Source organism: Orycteropus afer, unplaced genomic scaffold (assembly GCF_000298275.1).
Source record: "Orycteropus afer afer isolate SDZICR_OR568_19922 unplaced genomic scaffold, OryAfe1.0 scaffold00293, whole genome shotgun sequence".
In the NCBI taxonomy this organism is placed as follows: Eukaryota; Metazoa; Chordata; class Mammalia; order Tubulidentata; family Orycteropodidae; genus Orycteropus; species Orycteropus afer.
Genome location: NW_006921880.1, coordinates 506066 through 524967, shown reverse-complemented (window position 1 = coordinate 524967; position 18902 = coordinate 506066). Strand labels below are relative to the sequence as shown.

The 18902-nt window shown below is 38.7% G+C and overlaps 1 protein-coding gene across 1 annotated transcript in view; it reads right to left on the bottom strand.

The window, feature by feature from the left end:
- HECTD2 (HECT domain E3 ubiquitin protein ligase 2) overlaps positions 1 to 18902 on the bottom strand; it is an 85352-nt gene that overhangs the window by 5483 nt on the left and 60967 nt on the right. Inside the window, exons 15-20 of the mRNA XM_007951253.2 lie at positions 10192 to 10350; positions 6978 to 7052; positions 5996 to 6083; positions 5804 to 5910; positions 4354 to 4469; positions 3381 to 3524 (exon numbers count right to left, since the gene is read on the bottom strand). Of these exons, the coding sequence (XP_007949444.2) occupies positions 3381 to 3524; positions 4354 to 4469; positions 5804 to 5910; positions 5996 to 6083; positions 6978 to 7052; positions 10192 to 10350 (689 nt within the window). The remainder of the gene's footprint in view (positions 1 to 3380; positions 3525 to 4353; positions 4470 to 5803; positions 5911 to 5995; positions 6084 to 6977; positions 7053 to 10191; positions 10351 to 18902) is intronic.

Sequence of the window (18902 nt, the reverse complement as noted above, 5' to 3'; positions counted from 1 at the left end):
ATCTGTAGATTCTCTTTTGACTCTTTTGGAGAAGTCTTTGGAAGCACATAAAAATTTAATTTTTAGAAGGTCCCAATCATCTGGCTTTTCTTCTGCTGTTGGTTGGATCAGCTTTCTTTGGAATAGGCATAATATGGATCCCTTTCAGTTGGTTGGCCAAGTAGTTGTCTTGTAATTTCTTCTAAATCTCTTGGTATAGATGAGTAAGCGCTTGCAGCACTGCATCCGTTTGCATCTCAAATGACATTCTATCAACTCCTAGAGCCTTGTTTATCACCAATGCTTTCAGTACATCTTGGACTTCTTCCCTCTATGTCTAATTCTTTTTGGTACAGTGACACATGTCCTTCTATCTTCCTCCGATATTTCCTGTGCTGTTCAATATTTTGCCCATAGAATCCTTCAATGTTTCAACTTGGGGCTTAATTTTTTTCTTCAGTTCTTTCTTGTGGATAAAAGCTGAATGTGTTCTTCCCTTCTGATTTTCTTACTCCAGGTTTTGCATGTTCCATTATAATACTTTACATTGTCTTCTTGAGCTTTCCTTTGAAATCTTCTGTTCAGCACTAATATTTTGTCATTTCTTCCAATGGCGTCAGTTACCCTATGTTCAAGAGCGAGTTTCAGGGTGTCTTACATCATTTTGGTCTTTTTGTTCTTTCTGTCACTTTAATTATGTTTTGCTTTCTTCATGTATGATGTCCTTGATATTGTTCCTCAACTCATCTAATCTCTGGTCATCAGCGTTCAATGTGTCAAATCTGTTCTTGAGATGGCATCTAAATTCAGGTGGGATATACCCAAGGTCATCTTTTGTCTCTTGTAGGCTTGTTTTAATTTTCTTCTGCTTCAGCTTGAACTTGCATATGGATAATTGATGGTCTGTTCTGTAGTCAGCCCCTGCCTTTGTTTTAACTGATGATATTAAGCTTCTCTCCATTGGCTCTTTCTAGAGATGTAGTAGATCTGATTCCTGTGTATTGCATCCAGTGTGATCCAAGTGTACAGTTGTTATTTATGTTGTTGAAAAAAGTTATTTGCAATGAATAAGGCATTGATCTTGCAAATTCTATCATGTCATCTCCAGCATTGTTTCCATCACTAAAGCTATTTTGCAGCTACTGATTCTTCTTCATTTCCAATTTTTGCATTAAAATCACCAGTAATTATCCATACATCTTGATTGCATGTTTGATCAACTTCAGACTTACAAAAGTTGGTAAAAATCTTCAATTTCTTCATCTTTGGCTTTAGTGGTTGGCATATAAATTTGAATAATAGTAATATTAACTGGTCTTCTTAGTAGGCATACAGATATTATCCCATCACTGACAGCACTGTACTTCAGGACAGATCTTGAAATGTTCCTTTTGACAATAAATGTAAGGCTATTCCTCTTCAATTTGCTATTCCTGAAATGGGAGACTATATGACTGTTAGATTGAAAATGGCCAATACCAGGCCACTTCAGCTCACTAAATAAGGAGCTCTGGTGGTGCAGTGCCTTAGGCACTCGAATGCATACAATATCAATCTTCATGTGTTCCATTTCATTTTTTCTTCCAATTTTTCTAGATTCACACTTTGTACATTCCACATTCCAATTACAAATGTTTACAGCTTTGTCTTCTTATTTTTAGTTGTGCCCCATCAGCAAATGAAGTTCCTGAAAGATTTACTTTAACCATAACTTAAGGTCACCTCTACTCAGAGAAGGCAGCTCTTCCCCAGTCATATTTTGAGTACCTTCCAACCTGAGGGGCTTATCTTCTGGCCCTAGATCAACGTTCCACTGCCATGAATAGGTTTTCACAGGGCAAGTTTTTCAGAAGTAGATCAGCAGGTCCTCCTTCCTAGTCTGTCTTGGTGTGGAAGCTCCAAGGAAACCTGTGACCCTGCTAATATTTGAAATACAGCGGCATAGCTTTTAATATCACAGCAACACATATGCCACCACATTATGACAAACTGACAGATGAGTGGTGGTAACTGATAGTATTTTTGTTAATATAAAATATTCTGAAAATTTAACTTCTGTTAAGCAAACAAATCTTTAATCTCAAAATGCTTCTCTTGAATTTTTTACATTTTGAGTCTTATAAATCTTATATGGAAATTTCTCAATTTTATATGCATATAATTATTTGTTTTATGCTTTAAATATAAACTTGATGTTGACATTAATATGCATTCATGTACTGTATGTGAGGCTACATGGAGAATACAAAGACACCTAAGGCATGGCCTTTGTTCTTCAGGAGCTAAAGATTTAAGGTGAAATATATTAAGTACCATATGATTTCTTTAAGATATTTGAGGATTCACTGAAAGAATGATTTAAGGCTTTATAGAGGAAGCTGTCTTCAAACTGAGTCTTTAAGGAGGGGCAGAATTTTCATGAGTAGGAAAGTAGTAAGGCAATAGCACGTGTATATAAAACACTTCAATGTACAGAGAAAAGCAGGCACAAAATGTGTCTAAAAAACAGAGAAACAGCCCATTGACTACAGCACAGGAAAAAAATGAAAACTGAAAGGTAACTTGGAGGAGAAGACTGTAGAGCTTAGCTGACAAGCTTGAGATGCCAGAAGTCAAACTTACGGGGAACAATAAAGCTACCATGCAAGGAAATACCATGCTCCAAGCAGTGTCAAGGAAAATAAATGTAATAGGGTAAAGCTATTACAAAGGGGAAGAACCTGACTAGGCAGAGCAGGAAGGAGGGTAATTCAATAAACTAGGGATGATGTAAAAGTAACTATTCCAGGGCGGAGGCAGCAGAAACAGAAAGGGCAGATTCTAGCTCTAAAATGAAAGAAAAAACTGGCCAGCCTTGGGGAATGTTTAATGTATGGGGCAGGAGAATAAAAAATAATTACAACCAAAGACTGTGTCTACTCCAAATACCTACTTTAGAAATTTCAAGGTGTTTGGGAAAAGGAGTGAGTAGATGGGAATTAAACCATCAATATGACTAAAAAATAATTTAAAGCCACCATCATCATTACTTTCACGTATCAAGGGGATTAGATTTAAAAATAAAAAAGAGGACTAATACTAGAGGACTTCTAGTTCTATTATAGGAAAAAAATTTTGTAGGTACCTTGTAATAGAGACAACAAAAGAGCCTGCAAAGCAGTTACTTGACCCAACAAAGTAAAACATTGATGGAAAGGAATGCTTCTTAGTGCTGGTATGTCTCAAAAATTAATAACAAAGAACTTTATGCCATAGTCTGTCTCACTTCAAGGTCAATTTCACTCCCAAGATTTTTCTGTAAAAATTATCTGAGACTGAATGAATTCCTTATTATTAATGTATTATTATTACTCTTAGCAAAAACCTATAAATTAAAATAAAATTACAATCTAGAAATTTACCAGTTAGTTGAAGTTTCATTCTTTGAGATTTTGAAGTTCAAATCAGCCATCCCTCCCACAGGTACTCTATCACTTCCTGTCGTAAAATGTAGCAACTTCTTTTGAAGATCAAGAGGAAATCCAAGCACAACATCCCAAAAGTATCTGGACAATACCAAAAGAAATTTATGTAAACTGTCTTGACAAAATCCTGCACATCAGAATAAAGTATGCATCAAGTAAGTGCTAAGGAAAAAAAAACTTTTCTTAAATATACATAATATCCTTAATGTGAAATTAATGAATAATAAGTTTCTATGAGTCAGGGCTGACTTGATGGCACATAACAACAACAACATATGTGAATTAGATTTTCAACTACCATTATAGAATATCATTGTTAAAAAGTTATAAAAATAGTAGTAGTCCGACAGTAGATAGCACAAAAGCCATTTTGTATTGTAACTTAAAAGTCTAATTTTTCCAACATGTTGTTGTTGTTGTTATGTGCCATCGAGTCAGACCTAACTCATAGTGACCCCTCCTTGGGTTTCTGAGGCGGTATCACTATGGAAGTAGATTGCTCAATCTTCTTTCCAAGGAGTGGCTGGTGGGTTTGAACCGCCAGCTTTCTGGTTGGCAGTCAAGTGCCTTAGGCACTACACTACCACAGCTCCTTTTTTTCAACATAGTACTACTAAAATGCTACTGATATGTATAACATCTTTGAAATTCTGGGAGTGAGATCATTTAAAAAAGTCAAATCTCTATACTTTTGTGGAAACTTATTTGTATCACTTTCTGCCAAGGGATTACTAAGTGATTTCATATTTAATATTCTCATTTTACTTTCTAGAGATAAAATATGGTATTGTGGGACTCTACAATATTTCAGCCCACTTGGTCAAAAGAGTTTAAGTTATACAAGTAAATGAAGCACCTTCTCTTTCACTCCCTCTTCCACAACCCACCACCGGAAGCATAAAGAGAACACCTTATAGTTAAATCAGTTTTTGCGTAGCCATCATACTGAGTACTTCTCTGCAGAGCGTACATATCCAGTTCAGGACTTCCACAGACCAGAATTTCAACCTCTTCTGGACGAAGCAGCTGCCAATAATTATTTATCAAAAATAAAGATGACAATTTTAAAAAAATTAAATGGAAACTATTTTCACTGAATCAAATCACCAAAAATTGTGACTTCTCTCATACTAAATCAAACCATTGTTGTTGAAGAAAACTCTTCTCCACTTAAATCTTTCCTACTGAGGCAAGATATTTCTGCTTTTGAAAGTTTATAAATCTTGTCAAACCATTAGATTTCCCTTTTGCAAATGGTAATTAGCAGTATGCCAGAGAATCAGGCAGATGACTAAGCATGAATCCAAACTACAGTTCTTTCCCCAAACCCAGCTCGACGCTCCTTTAGCTCCTCCACCACCTCCTACAGATTTGCCTGCCTCCTTTCACTATGCCATAGCACCTCCGGTGTGCAACGGTGGAGTTCGGGTACGTGGTACAGTCTGTCTTGTACCGCTCCTTTGTTCTTCCCTCTACATGGGTTAGTCTCCCACTTTCAGAAACAGAGATCATGCTATACCATTTCATTCTTACCTTCCTTTCTTCCACCTCCACAACTAACGGTGTAGTCACAGACAAAATTCAATAAATTAAGCTTAATAAATTTTTTGTTTTTCAAAGGTACTTCCAAATAACAAATATGTGACAAAGGTTACTCTAAAACAAGCTGGGAAGAATGTAATCACACTTGCTCCTGCCCTAAAGTAACCTCTATAGTCCATTTCCCTTCTACGAAAAAGAACTCAATAAAAGACCATACTCCAAACTCTGAAGGGAGGCACAAGTGGGCATGATGGAGGGGCATGGCCTGAGTAGCTGGGATGAAGAGCACTGGCTCTTTAGAAAACTATGCTTATATCTTATATTTTCCACATGGTGTTCTAAACATCAGCTGACCCAAACCTACACGGGAATGTAGTCAAACCAACCTCAGTTGGCCATGACTCTGGAAACAAATTACTTTATGGCTAGAAGGTAACTCAGAGTTGGTGAGGGACCCTAGAAGCAGCAAGAAGCAGGTGTATGTGTGTTGCCTACATGAGTAAGAAGTTGTGGCTTCTCACTGATTTAACTCTGTTTCTGTGTTTCTCCCTCAGTATTAAGATCCTGAGCCCATGATATCTCTTCACCCACTCTGCTTGTGGAAAATTTGTTAAAACTCTAAAAGATAGAAAGCAAGAAAACAGAGTTCTATAGCAGAAGGGAAGAACAGGAAAAATTAATTTCTAGCCCTATTTCACAAAGTAGAACACATTTTCTTATTAAAAAGTATGTCTACTAAACTATTTAAAGAATTATTTGTCAAATATTATAGCATTATAAAATCTCATTGAAAGCATAATTTAATGTTTTAAACTCACCATTAGGGCATTCGAAGCACACACACTATGGAATCCATAATAAAACGCAGCAAATTGCTTATAGGTGGATTTGTTGAGAAGGAAGTCAACGTAAAGCTGTACATATTCTGGAAAGCAATTTTATATCTGTTAAAACAGTAAAAGCAACAGGTGTACACTAAAGCATTTTAAGTAAAAAAGTGTTAGGCTTACCTTTCCTATTTTGATTGGTAACTGGAATTCTGTCACCTCCTGGCTTTAAATTGTATGACTTAATTATTCCAAATTCTTCTTGAAAAACCTGACGGGAAATGCCATCATAGCCTATTTATTGATATGGCTGATGTAATAGCAGGCTTCAATGAACAGGTTTGTAAAATCTTAAATTTATGCTGGTCAGTTCCCCCTCCTTCCCCCAATACACAAACTATAGAAAGGCTAAGATCTTACGATAATATGTGTTAAGAATGAGGTGTCAAAAAAGCATTATGGGGTGAAAAAGTAGGGCTTTAACTTAACCCCATCTGTTAAATACTGTTAAGTATTTTACTGATGCTCACAAAACTCATGCGGCCATTGAGGTAATACTCTTGTCTTTGGAGTTAGGTGGAACACTGTAATTCCATCTCCCAACTATTGCTGTTGTTGTTGTTGTTATGTGCCGTCGAGTCGGCCCCGACTCATAGCGACCCCTCCTTGGGTATGCTAAGCAGTATCACTACGGAAGTAGATTGCCCCATCTTCCTTCCAAGTAGCGGCTGGTGGGTTTGAACCGCTAGTCTTCTGGTTAGCAGTCAAGTGCCTTAGGCACTACACTACTAGAGGAAGTGGAAATGAGTGTGTTGGTTTAACCCATTCATTTCTGCTCCTAACTTCTTGTGTTGAGGGTACAGCACAGGCTTACTTTTAACAGCTGAAAAGCTCTGACAAGGTAATGAGGCAAGGGAATATGACAGATGACCAGCGGAGTGCCCTTATGCCCTTGGTAAATTTCTTCAAGCACCTTGGTTGACTGCTCACCTACAGTTTATCTGTTTCACTGTTTCTACTTTATCAGGCTAAGATCCTTCAGACAGGAGATTTAATGTGCTGATTAACTTTTATTCATCCTTTCTAATGGTAAGTGTTTGATAACAAATGGAAACAACTATGTGAAATATATGGTTAAGAGAAAGTTGTTTGCCCTTAACGTTACCTGGAATGTTGAATAGAAATCTTCTTCAACATTGCCTTCATATGATAAGAGTTCGCTTAATCCATGGGCCAATTCCTGTAAAAATAAATCTGTTATATGTGTTTCAAAATAAAATAGTATTACATAAGATAAGCAGCTCTGGTGGCGTAGTGCCTAATGCATTTGACTGCTAATGAGAAGGCTGGCGGTTCAAACCCATACCAGCTACTCTGCGGAAGGAAGACTGGGCAATCTAATTCTGTAAAGATTTATTGCCTCAGAAACCCAAAAGGGGGTTGCTACAAGTCAGAACTGACTCGATGGCAGTGAGTTTGGTTTTTTGGTTTTGGTGGTGTAGTGACTAAGGCATCTTGACGACTAACCAGAAGGTTGACAGTTCAAACCCACCAGCCACTCTGTGGAAGGAAGATGGGGTAATCTACTCCCATAAAGATTTACTGCCTTGGAAACCCCAAGGGGCTGCTATGAGTCAGAATCAATTCAGTGGCAGCGAGTTTGGTTTGGTTTTGGTACATGAAATAGTTAAGTGGATCTACTACAGTTAAGGAGCTCTGGTAGCGTAGTGCCTAAGGCACTTGACTGCCAACCAAAAGGCTGGCGGATCAAACCCACCGGCCACTCCTCGGAAGGAAGGTTGGGTAATCTACTTCCATAGTGATGCTGCCTCAGAAACCCAAGGAGGGGTCGCTGAGTCGGGTCCGACTCGATGGCACATAACAACAACAACATGCTTGTCAATGATCTCTACTATCTGAGAGACTTGGAGAAATTCATTATAGGTCATGTAAGAGGAAAACATCCAGTTCAAACTACAGGATACAAAAGTGATATGTTTTCAAGCAACAAGCTAAACAAATATCGAATATTGTTGCCATCATAATTTGCTACTATTTGTTACATTACTATTTATAAATTTGTAGTATTCTTTTAGTTTATATATTTAAAATAATCTGCTAATGTTCTAGGATCCTTTTAAACATAAAAATACTCAGTTCATATATGTTATGTGGTTTCTACATTTCTGTTACAGTGCCCACTTCGCCGTGAGAAAACTGGAAGAAATGTCTTACATTGTAACTCATGTTACCCATGAACAAGGATTTAAAAATAGAGAATTAGCCCTATATTTTTTTAAAAGAATTGATTTTTATAAAAACAAGTTTTAATTAGAAAAAAGAAGAACAGCATGATTAGAATGATCTCATATTACTTGAATTTTTTCATTCCATTGAAATTTTTATATAAATGTAAATTGTATAGATTAAATATGACATATGACTTGTCATAATTTATTATAATTACTAATAACAATTATAGATTCTAAAACTTAGAATTGGGATACTTGAAATTTTTATCAAGAATTCCAGGGGCTAGTAAGTAAATCCAAGGAAAGGACTTACCATCTTCTTTTAAAGGTCAAGTTTTAATTATAAAACACAAAGCAACAGGTCATAAAGTTATACATTCAGACCAGCTTAATTCAGAAAGGGATTCGGTAGAACTGTAGGTCTTTTTGTCAGTTCTTTGTATTTTCAAACCCAGTTACACTAAAAATGTTTTGTTATGTTTACCTATATTGGGAATCTTAGGCTCTTAGTCGTAATATGCTATGTCTAAAATATTATTAATTATTCACACAGTTAAACCTATTTACAGACTATTCTTACACTGAATACTCTGGTCTTATTTGACAGAGCATATTTAGGAGTGATTTATGCAGAAGGAAATGAGATATCGTGTTGGTATCAAAGTTACACTTACCTCTCCTCTATTCTCAACTATGCATTTTTCACATTAACTCCATGTCAAGAAGATCTTTTTGTTATTTTGTCTAGCTATTAAAGAGCCAATACAGACTTATTTTCATCTTTAACTCCATAATATAAATGATATATTGAGATGGTCTATCATAAAATATTATTATTAACTAAAAGAAAGCAGAATCTAAATGAGTAAAATTAGAACATCTTCAGTCCTAAAATTAGCCAATTTAGTAAAATTTAGTCAAACCTGAGTATGTGGGCCCCAAAAAAAAAAAAAAAAACAAACCACGAGAAATCTAAAATGAGGAATTCAGAGATCGTTAGTGTAGTTCCCTCATTTTATAATAAGAAAATACAGGCCCTAAACATTCCAGTGAGCCATCTAAGGTTATCACTCACTGGCTCACTCCCAGCTGTCAAGTTGATTCCGACTCATAGCGACCCCTCCTTGGGTTTCCAAGGCAGTATCTCTACGGGAAGTAGATTGCCCAACCTTCCTTCTGAGTTCTAGCCCTTATATTCCCCTTAATCCAACTTCCTCAATTTTTAAAATCTACTTCTTGTAATCTTTGTAATCTACCTGAAATCTTTATGGACAGTAAATAAACGTTGTTGTTGTTGTTGTTTGCCGTTGAGTCAGCTCCGACTCATAGTGACCCCTCCTTGGGTTTCTGAGGCAGTATCACTACGGAAGTAGGATTGCCCAACCTTCCTTCCGAGGAGTGGCTGGTGGGTTTGAACCGCCAGCCTTCTGGTGAGCAGTCAAGTGCCTTAGGCACTATGCTACCAGAGCTCCTAAATAAACATTAGAGTTAATAATTGTGGACATCATAGTTGGCTATGCATTGGATACATACAATTTCACTCTATCAGTAATCCCTGTGGTATGAAGTCCGTTTGTTCCCTTGACTCTTCTGTCCAAACCCTGTTTCTTTACCATTTTGTAGCAGCATCTCCAGATACTCACGCAGGTGAATTTCATCTGTTAGTCTAGTATTACTACTATCAGCAAAAATTACAATACAACAACCATCACCATGTAAGTAAGCATTTAGCACAGTGATTCACATACTAGGTTATTATCTCTTATAGTGCCTCCAATGTAAAAGTAAGTTACTACTATCCCATAGTTCACATAAGGAAATTAGAGCTCAAAAAGGTTCAGCAACTTAGCCAAGTTCCCAGAGCTAGTAAGTGGCAGAACCTGGATTCAAGTCTCTGACTCTGACTTTAAAGCCTGTGTTATACACCATGCTGTAAGAGTTTGTTTTTAGTTGCCATAGAGTCAAGTCGGCCCATGAGAAAGGAAAATGCTGGAAGAAAAAGGAGGTATGTGCAATGGTGGAGGGAAACCATATTTAAAAATAAGAATAGCATTAGGAGGAGAGAGACTGTGTAGGTGGGAGACGATTTAGCACTGAGGGACAAGATGCTAATACCTTTATACTTACAGGCATAATCTGACATAAGTCATCAATGGTAACACTGCAGATGCCGACTGGTGTATTTTGATCACTAGGAACAACAGGAGGGCTCAATAATTTCTTGTAGCAGCAGGGAGGGAAACGAATATCCAAGGTGATGCTGTTATAAACAGCTAGTCCCATAAGCTATGCATACTAAATGTTAAGCATTAACATAAATTCCATGACAACAAATTAGTTTTGAATTATGCATCAGTCTATTTCTTGCATACTTCTTTCAGATTTAACACTGACTTTCTAATTAGTCCCACATACTTCCTTTCTTCTTTTTCATCTTATTTTCTCTTTATTTTTCACTACATAATTCTTTAATTACCAAAAGTCATATAAAAAGCGTTCAATTGGTATTATTTAATGACTCCCCTAGAAAAGTTTACTAAAATCACAACAGAGAGTAACTTCAGACCCTTCTTTAAACTAGCTAGTGTAAATGAAAAACATTTTCTAAACAAAGATACTGATGATTTATAAGCAGTACCAACAGTTTATTCAGAATTTACTGCAGAAATCACTACTGATTTTCATGGCAGTCATTTTAGCTATTTTAAAATTAAATACCCACTGTGTGAAGACGACTCATAGCTATGAATCCAAATTGACTTGAAGGTAGTGGGTTATGTGAAGATGAGTAGGTCCTGGGGTGCCAGAGTTTGCTCTTAGCTACTAACCAAGAGGCTGGTAGTTTACTAACCAAGAGGCTGGTAGTTTACTAACCAAGAGGCTGGTGGTTCAAAGCCATCCAACAGCACTGCCGAAGAAAGGCCCGATAATCTACTTCTGTAACAGCCATCGAAAACCCTATGAAATACAGTTCTACCCCTACTCCTCATTTACTATCTCATCACCCAAAATTTCACATCTAGGAAATAGAAAAATAGCTGCTCTCCCACTACTCTTGTGCATTAAGAAGGTGGCAGGCATGCTGGCAATGGCTAGAGAGCATCTCGTCCCTTGCAGAGAGTCCCCAGATTGGCTCAGGGAGGTTGGGCCACACTGCTCTGTGCCAAATGCTCCCTCCTGAAGGTGGGGACACCTTGCTGCATGGGGCAGCTTCCTCCAAGGTCACGGCCTCCAGGCTGCAGATGCCTGTTCTGGGATCTCAGCTGTTACATGGTTTGAGGCCCTGTGGTTCGAAATTGCTCTGCAGTGGGAAGGGGGGAAAGAGGCATCAGGGAGTGTGCTTGGAAGGGATGTAAGTTTAATGATATGCCAAAGTGAGCTGAAGTGGGCCTGAAGCCTCCACCTTGGTGGGGCTGGGTTTGAGGTCAGGCTTCCAGCACCCTTGCTAGAAGCCCTGAGCCGTCAGGACTCATCAGGCCTAGAGGGGAGAGCAGGCTCTGGGATGTTGAGAATAGGGCTGGTAAGGGTGAGACTGGAGGTCTGGAGCTGGCTCTGCAACACAGCTCTGGCCTAGCACAGGAGGAAGGTGAAGTGGTTAAGCCATGGGCCCTCTAGTCACACAGCTCAGCTTTATCCAGCTTTGTCTCCTCCAAGCCCCCTTCTATGAAGAAGAATAATCCATAATTGGACTTGTCACAGTGATGAACAAAGCACTAAATTTTGGCTGTTATTATTTCTCTGATCATATTTTCTAAATAAACACAAGCAGACAAATGGATGGTCTGAAAACAGAAAAAAACAAAACAAAACAAAACAAAACAAACCCTTCCATTTCACATAACAACCTGGTCTTTGGAATGTAATCATGATGTTGATAAGTGAGGCAGGAGTGGCTTTATATATACATGATTGTATTTTTATTCATCTCTTTTCTTTTCATAAACTAAACCAAACTTGTTACTGTCAAGTTGATCCGACTCATGGTTACCCTATGTGTATCAGAGTAAAAGGGTTTTTAATGGCTACAGTCTGATGCATATATATACGTACACTATAAAGACTTCTGGTGGGGCAAAGGTTAAGTACTCATCTGCTAACTGAAAGGTTGGAGGTTCAAATCCATCTGCTGCTTCACGGGAGAAAAGACATGGCCATCTGCTTCTGCAAAGATTACAGCCTCGGAAACTCAATGGGGCAGTTCTACCCTGCCCTACAGAATTGTTATGAGTTGGAATCAACTTGACAGCAGATAACAACACGTATGCAACACTACTGATAAGCTAATTGGGCAGTTAATTTCCTATAATAATATTTGAAATGCTTTGTTACTACCTGGAGTTCTCACAAAATGCTGAATTTTAAAAGCTATTGATGTTTATTCATAAACGTGCCCAACTGTACTTTATCAGTTATATGGTAGAATGTAATTTATCCATGTACAGAAAGAGGAGTTTTAGATCAAATTCCACAATATTTTAACTGTTAAATAAAAGTTATTATATATAGTTATTAAGTCATCGACTTTATAGGGTCAAAATTAAATCTAAACATATGGTGTGAATAAATTACTGAAAAAAATTATTAAAAGCCTGGAAGACAGCCAATACTTCAATTGCTAAGGGAGAATGATGGCTAACAGTCATTGATGGAGTAGATATGCTGTTTTATAAGTGACCATATCTACAGAGGCTGAGCAGTGTATTAAAGGGTGTTGTTGTTGTTATGTGCCGACTCATAGCGACCCCTCCTTGGGTTTCCGAGGCACTCTCACTATCGAAGTAGATTGCCCAACCTTTCTTCCAAGGAGCCTGGTGGGTTTGAACCGCCAGCCTTCTGGTTAGCAGTTAGGTGCCTTAGGCACTATGCTACCAGAGCTCCTGTATTAAAGGATACAGATACTAAAAACAGGTTCCAATATCCTTATATAATTATGATAATAGCCATAATAATAACCATGATAATGCTGTAGTTACCATTTATGATTCCCTACCAAGTGAGTGGAGCGGTTTGGAACAGCTAAGGGAGACAAACTTGTCTGTTAGTTTGTCACACTGTGGTGGCTTGCCTGTTGTTGTGAGGCTGGAGGCTATGCTACTCGTGTTTTAAATGCCAGCAGGGTTACCCACAGTGGACAGGTTTTGGCAGAGCCTCCAGACTAAGGCAGACTTGGACGAAGGAAGGGGCCATCCACTTCTCAAAGAACTGGCCAGTGAAAACGTTATGAATAGCAGTAAAACACGTCTGATATAGTGCTGGAGGATGAGCCCTTCAGGTCGAAGGGCACTCAGAGTATGAGTGGGGAAGAGCTGCCTCCTCAGAGTAGAGCCGACCTTAATTATGTGGATAGATTAGAGCTTTCGGGACCTCCATTTGCTGATATGGCACAACTCAAAATGAGAAGGAATAGCTGCAAACATCCATTAATAATCAGAACATGGAATGGACGAAGTATGAATCTAGGAAAATTGGAAGTTGTCGAAAACGAAGTGGAACACATAAAGATTGATATTCTAGGCATTAGTGAACTGAAATGGACTGGTTTTAGCCATTTTGAATCAGACGATCATATGATCTACTATGCTGGAAATGACAAACTGAAGAGAAATGGCATGGCATTCATCACAAAGAATGTATCAAGATCTATCCTGAAGTACAATGTTGGCAGTGATAGGATAATATCGATACACCTACAAGGAAGACCAGTTACTACTACTGTTATTCAAATTTATGTACCAACTACCAAAGCCAAAGATGAGGAAACCGAAGATTTTTACCATCTTCTGCAGTGTGAAATTGACCACACATGCAATCAAGATATGTTAATTAACACTAGTGATTGGAATGCAAAAGTTGGAAACAAAAGAATCACTGGTAGTCGGAAAATATGGCCTTGGTGACAGAAATAACTCTGGAGGTCGCATGATAGAATTTTGCAAGACCAATGACTTATTCATTGCAAATACCTCTTTTCAATAACACAATCAGCGGCTATACACATGGACTTCGCCAGATGGAGTACACAGGAATTAGATTGACTACATCTGTGGCAAGAGGCAATGGAGAGGCTCAATAATCTTCAGCCAAGACAAGGCCAGGAGCTGACTGTGGAACAGACCATGAACTGCTCACATGCAAGTTCAAGGTGAAGTTGAAGACAATTAAAAGAAGTCTCCGAGAGCCGAAATATGACCTTGATTATATCCTTCCTGAATTAAGAAACATCTAAAGAATAGATTTGATGCACTGAACACCAATGACTGAAAAACAGAGGACTTGTGGGATGACATCAAGAACATCATCCACGAAGAAAGCAAAAGGTCATTAAAAAGACAGAAAAGGAAGAAGACACCACAATGGATGTCAGAAGAGACTGTGAAACTTGCCCTTGAGTGGAAAGTAGCTAAAGCAAATGGAAGAAATGACAAGATAAAAGAGCTGAACAGAAGATTTCAAAGAGCAGCTTGAGAAGACAAAGCCAATAATTATAATGAAATGTGCAAAGACGTGGAGTTAGAAAACCAAAAGGGAAGAACATGCTCGGCATTTCTCAAGCTTAAAGAACTGAAGAAAAATTTTAAGCCTCGAGTTGCAATACTGAAAGATTCTATGGGCAATATATTGAATGATGCAGGAAACATCAAAAGAAGATAGAAGGAATACGCAGAGTCACTGTACCAAAAAGAATTGGTCAATGTTCATCCATTTCAGGAAGTGGCATATGATCAAGAACCAATGGTAATGAAGGAAGAAGTAGAAGCTGCACTAAAGGAAGTGGTAAAAACCAAGGCTCCAGGAATGGATGGAATACTCATCGAGATGTTTCAACAAATGGATGCCGCACTGGAGGCACTCTCTTGGTTATGCCAAGAGATACAGAAGACAGCTACCTGGCCGACTGGAAGAGATCCATATTTGTACCTATCCCAAAGAAAGGTGATCCCACAGAATGTGGAAATTATCAAATATCATTAATATCGCACACAAATAAAATCTTACTGAAGATATTTAAAAAATGATTGCAGCAGTCTATTGACAGAGAACTTCTAGAAATGCAAGGTGGATTCAGAAGAGGATGTGGAACAAGGGATATCATTGCTGATGGCAGATGGATCTTGGCTGAAAGCAAGGAATACCAGAAAGATGTTTACTTGTGTTTTAAAGACTATGCAAAAGCATTCAATTGTGTGGATCATAACAAATTATGTTATGAGAAGAATGGAAATTCCAGACTCTTAACTGTGCTCATGAGGAACCTGTACATAGACCAGGAGGCTGTCATTCAAACAGAACAAAGGGATCCTGCATGGTTTAAAATCAGGAAGGGAGTGCATCAGGGTTGTATCCTGTCACTATAATTATTCACTCTGTATGCCGAGCAAATAATCCAAGAAGTTGGACTATATGAAGAAGAACATCAGGATCGGAGGAAGACTCATTAAAAATCTGCAATATGTAGATGACACACCTTTGTTTGCTGAAAGTGAGGATGACTTAAAACACTTACTGATGAAGACTGAATATAGTCTGCACTATGGATTATACCTCAATATAAAGAAAAAGAAAATCCTCATAACCGGACCAATAAGCAGCATCACGATAAATGGAGAAAAGACTGAAGTTGTCAAAGACTTCATATTACTTGGTTCTACAATCAACACCAATGGAAGCAGCAGTCAAGATATGAAAAGACGTACTGCATTGGGCAAATCTGCTGCAAAAGACCTCTTTCAAGTGCTGAAGAGAAAAGATGTCTCCTTGAAGACTAAGGTACGCCTAACCCAAGCCATGATACTTTTTTTGGTTTTGTTTTCTTTTGACTTCATCTGGAAAAAAAAAAAAAAGCTCCTGTTTTCTTTCTTTTTTTAAAAATTGTGATTTGGGTGAAAATTTACAGAGCAAATTCACTTTCCATACAGCAGTTCACATACACTTTGTCTCATGACATCGACTACAATTTACTCCAATGCAACAGCTTTCCTCCCACTTCCTCCCCATAGTTACCTCTTCCCAGTGTCCATCCCTCCATGCACTCCTGCCCCTTAAGCTGTCTCCCTGTGCATAAGCAGCCCTTCTTTCTCCCGTGATTGTTCTGTCCAAGGAGTGTATCTACCTCAGGTTAATGTTCAACTCATACGCCCGTCTTTTGTTTGGCTGGAAGCCACAGGTGTGGGTTCAATTCCAGACCTGAAGGGCAGCTAAGGGCCATAGTCTCAGGGGTTCTACCAGGCTCTATCAGACCAGCAAACCTGGTCCCCCCACACACTTTTTTTTTTTTCCCCAAATGATTCTGAGTTTTGTTCCACATTGTTCTCCCTCTCTACCCAGATCCTCCTACATGGATCCCCCTCCAAGTGGTTGACAGTTGTAGCCAGGCACCATCTAATTCTTCTGGTCTCACAGTTGTATAGGTTGTGGATCGCATGGTATATCAGTTACCAGGGCTAATTATTTCCATGAATCTTTGGTTTTCTTCTTTCTTCTTTGCTCTGGATGAGGAGAGACCCATCGTTGCATCTAGATGGCTGCTTGTAAGCTTTCAAGATCCTAGTCACTATTCGGCAAAGTAGAAGGTGGAACAATGTTTTGTGTACTACATTATGCCAATTGAGCTCAATGTCCCCTGTGACTATGGTCCTGAGCCCACTGGTTCAACTACTTGGTCCCTCTGGGTAGCTGGCTGTGACCAAGAAGTGACTACAACCTTGTCCCTTGTCAGCTCTTACTACACAGCCATGGTATTTTCAATCGCTGGTGGCATAGTGCCTAAGGCATTTGACTGCCTGCCAGAAGGCTGGTGGTTCAAATCCACCAGCCACCCCTTGGAAGGAAGATTGGGCAATCTACTTCCATGGAGATACTGCCTCGGAAACCCAAGGAGGTGTTGCTTTGAGTCGAATCGACTAGAAGGCAGTGAGTTTTTTTTTTTTGCATATGTATGTGAGAGCTGGACAATGAATAAGGAAGACTAGAGAAGAGTTGATGCTTTTGAGTTGTGCTGTTGGTGAAGAATACTTAAAGTACCACGGACTGCTAAAAAAATGAACAAATTTGTCTTGGAAGAAGTACAGCCAGATTGCTCCTTGGAAGCAAAAATGGCCAGAATTTGGTCATGTTGCCAGAGGGACTATTCCCTGGAGAAGGATGTCATGCTTAGTGAAGTGGAAGTTCACCAAAAAAGGGGAAGGCCCTCAACAAGATGGATTGACACAGTGGCTACAATGATGGGCTCAGGTATAGCAGGGATTATGAGTCTGGCACAGGACTGGGCAGTGTTTCGTTCTGTTGTATATAAGGTCACTATGAGTTGGAGATGACTTGATGGCACCTAACAACAACAAACTATGGTACTTTGTTCCAAGCATCTTTTAGTTTAAGTTTTATTATAACCCTGAAGGTAGTTTTTTTTTTTGGGGGGGGTGTTGGTGGTGGTAGTGGTGAGTAATAGATGAGGAAATAGGCTCATACAATTTGCTACAGGGAACTTTCATATGCACAAGTATAATGCTTCCTTTGACACTAAATCAACCTGCTCTAGTTGAAGCAGGGGTGGGGTTGGGGAAATTCTCCTGCTGGAGCCACTGAGGCATCATGCGTTGTAAACAGAGCAGAGTTTGAAAATCCTACACTGTACTATACTCAGGGCCAATGCCCCTTCTGGTATAGGTAATTCTACTTTTAAGAAACTGTCATATTATGGTTCTTATATTATCTTCTAAACATTTTACAAGTATTATTATAGGCTTTACTGTACAGTTTATACTTACAGTAAACTCCAAGGTCTTATCATATTTAAAAACAATTGTATGAGACACACAATACTGTCATAACTACTGAACAACAAATTTTTGGCTGTGAAATTTAAAAACTGGAAATATGTACAGAACCAACTACACTTTCTCAATGGCCACGCCTGCGATTTCTTAATTTTCAGTTCTCACTTGGAAGATTTTCCGCCACTTACATGATCACAATCCACTATAATCTCACGTCTTTCCTGCAAAGTATCATGCTTTATAGAAAATCAATCTTGCTTTCTCTAGTTTACATTTTTGTGAGATAAACAAAATGGTGGTGTTGTTATGTGCCGTCGAGTCAGTCCCGATTCACAATGACCCCTCCTTGGGTTCCCGAGGCGCTATCCCTATGGAAATAGATTGCTCAACCTTCTTTCCAAGGAGTGGCTGGTGGGTTTGAACTGCCAGCCTTCTGATTAGCAGTCAAGTGCCTTAGGCACTACATTACCAGAGCTCCCAATTATGCGGTAGTAATAGTTATAAGGAGCTCTGGTGATGTAGTGCCTATGGCATTTGACTGCTAATCAGAGGCTGGTGGTTCAAACCGACCAACTACTCTGAAGAAGGCAGACAGGGCAACCTAAAGAAGCAACTGCCTTGGAAATCCAATGAGGGTTGTTATGAGTTGGAATCAACTTGATGACAGTGAGTTTGGTTTTCTTTGGTTTAATGGTTATAATAAATTAATTTTAGATTTAGTGGTTTAGCTTGAAATATGCAACATCCAATAATGCTTTATTTACTCTGGGTAATGACTGAATAGAAACTAATGTCTATGGCAAAAGAAAATAGCACATTCATGAGTTTTATTAAGTATAAATGCAACAAACGCAGTGCACTGCAGTGAAGTCGGATTCAACTCATAGTGACCCCTCCTTGGGTTTCCAAGGCAGTATCACTACGGAAGTAGACTGCTCAACCTTCCTTCCGAGGAGTGGCTGGTGGGTTTGAACCACCAGCCTTCTGGTTAGCAGTCAAGTGCCTTAGGCACTACACCACCAGAGCTCCTTACAACCACTTAAAAAATGTTTTAGCTAAGTAAGA